The 1,814-nt window shown below is 57.6% G+C and overlaps 1 protein-coding gene across 1 annotated transcript; it reads left to right on the top strand.

The window, feature by feature from the left end:
- Nucleotides 1-563: 563 nt before the first annotated feature.
- LOC124653652 (ERI1 exoribonuclease 2-like) lies at nt 564-1,814 on the top strand. The gene has a single exon (XM_047192722.1). It carries the CDS (start codon nt 603-605, stop codon nt 1,602-1,604), a length of 1,002 nt encoding a protein of 333 aa, XP_047048678.1. The 5' UTR covers nt 564-602; the 3' UTR covers nt 1,605-1,814.

Genomic DNA, 1,814 nt, shown 5'->3' with positions numbered 1-1,814 from the left:
TGGGAGGGGTCCAGTTACGACGTCACTTGTTGTTTGCAAGTCACTGAATCCCCGTCCCAATAAAACATCTATATTCTAATCTTGTATTTCTACTGTCTAGTTTTTCTTGCGGGAATTTTCTACTAGTCGGTTTGAGATGCAATGGCTCTCGGTGGAGCGACGATGCAATACTGCCTTTTTCGCACCCTATGAAGTGGTGGTGGCAGTAGGTGCGGCTTCATATGGAGTAGCGGTGGCAGTAGATGTGGCTTCCTCGATGTCATCTTGGAACACTAATAACTATACCTGGCCATGGGAAGCCTGGCCCGACCGGCCCAGTCCTGCCCGAAATTTCTGGGCTTGGGAGCATGCCTGTGGGCTGGGCCTAGGCTAAAGATTTAGGCCCGATGGTCGGGCCGGGCCGGTCCTGGGCTTGAGAAATATGGCAAATAGGGAAGAGGCCCGGCTAAGGCCCGATGGGTATTTGCAGCGATGGGTTGGGCTTGAGCCGAAATATTAGGCACCAATTCAGAAAGAAAAAACGATGTCGGGCCGAGCATAACCCGCGTCAACGCGACCGAGATCTGAATCCCGCGTAAATTCGACGCAATCTGAATTACTTCATGTCGGAGACGGAGACCCTTCCGGTGGATTTAAGCCCGCGATTCGCCCGCCGGATCGAAACCCTAGCTCCCTCCTCCCGAGATCGCGATCTGATCCAGCTCTCGACAAACCCTAGCTTCTCAGCGCTCCGTTTCCCGGTGATCGCGCGCGCGTGCTTCCCTCTGCGGCGGACGACGATGTCGAGCGCGGCGCCTCACCTTCTGCAGGAGTTCGAGTTCTTCCTGGTCGTGGATTTCGAGGCGACATGCGAGAAGGACAAGCGGATTTACCCGCAAGAGATAATCGAGTTCCCCTCCGTGCTCGTCGACGGCGCCACCGGCCGCATCCAATCCGCCTTCCGCAGGTACGTCCGCCCTAAGTACCATCCCGTGCTGACCCCGTTTTGCAGGGACCTCACAGGGATCCGGCAGGAGGACATCGATGGAGGGGTGGATCTCAGGGAGGCGCTCCTGCTGCACCACCGCTGGCTGCAGGCGGCGACGGCGGGGGCCAGGAAAGGCGGCAGCTTGGCCGTCGTCACGTGGGGGGACTGGGACTGCCGGACTATGCTCGAATCGGAGTGCGTTTTCAAGGGGATCGAGAAGCCGGCGTACTTCGATCGCTGGGTCAACCTCAGGGTTCCCTTCCAGGCGGTGCTCGGGGGCGGAGGGCGCGTCAACCTGCAGGAGGCCGTCCGGGCCGCGGGGTTAAACTGGGAGGGTCGGCTGCACTGCGGTCTCGATGACGCTCGCAATACCGCTCGTCTTCTTGTCGAGATCATGCGCAGGGGCGCCAAGATCGCCATTACCGGCTCCTTGGCGTCGCCGCCGATCCAGTACAAGGAGGAGAAGGAGCAGCAGCCTCACACAAGTCTGTGCGGGGGCGCCTGCTACTGCGGAGTGGCGAGCCGAGGAGGCGTTGTGGCGGTGCCAGGGCCGACACAGGGGAGGTGCTTCTGGGGGTGTGGCAACTGGACGCCCACCATGGGAGCCGTCTGCCCCTACTTCTTGTGGACCAACTGAATTAGTTGCGCCACCGATTGTGACTTCAGGCTCAGTCTAGATATTAGCTTGGTCTGGTTTGGTCACTGGAATCAAATGTCGCCCAGCTAGCATTAGCTTAGTTCATTCTTACGGTGATCTAGCCACCGAAACCTATGGCTTAGCTCAATTAGCTATCCTATGTAATTGGTGTCTGAATTATTGATATTAATAGAAGGTTTGATTTAATTA

The sequence above is a fragment of the Lolium rigidum genome, chromosome 5 (genome assembly GCF_022539505.1).
Source record: "Lolium rigidum isolate FL_2022 chromosome 5, APGP_CSIRO_Lrig_0.1, whole genome shotgun sequence".
Lineage (NCBI taxonomy): Eukaryota > Viridiplantae > Streptophyta > Magnoliopsida > Poales > Poaceae > Lolium > Lolium rigidum.
The sequence above is the reverse complement of the archived record's forward strand: the minus strand, read 5'-3'. Positions and strand labels throughout refer to the sequence as shown.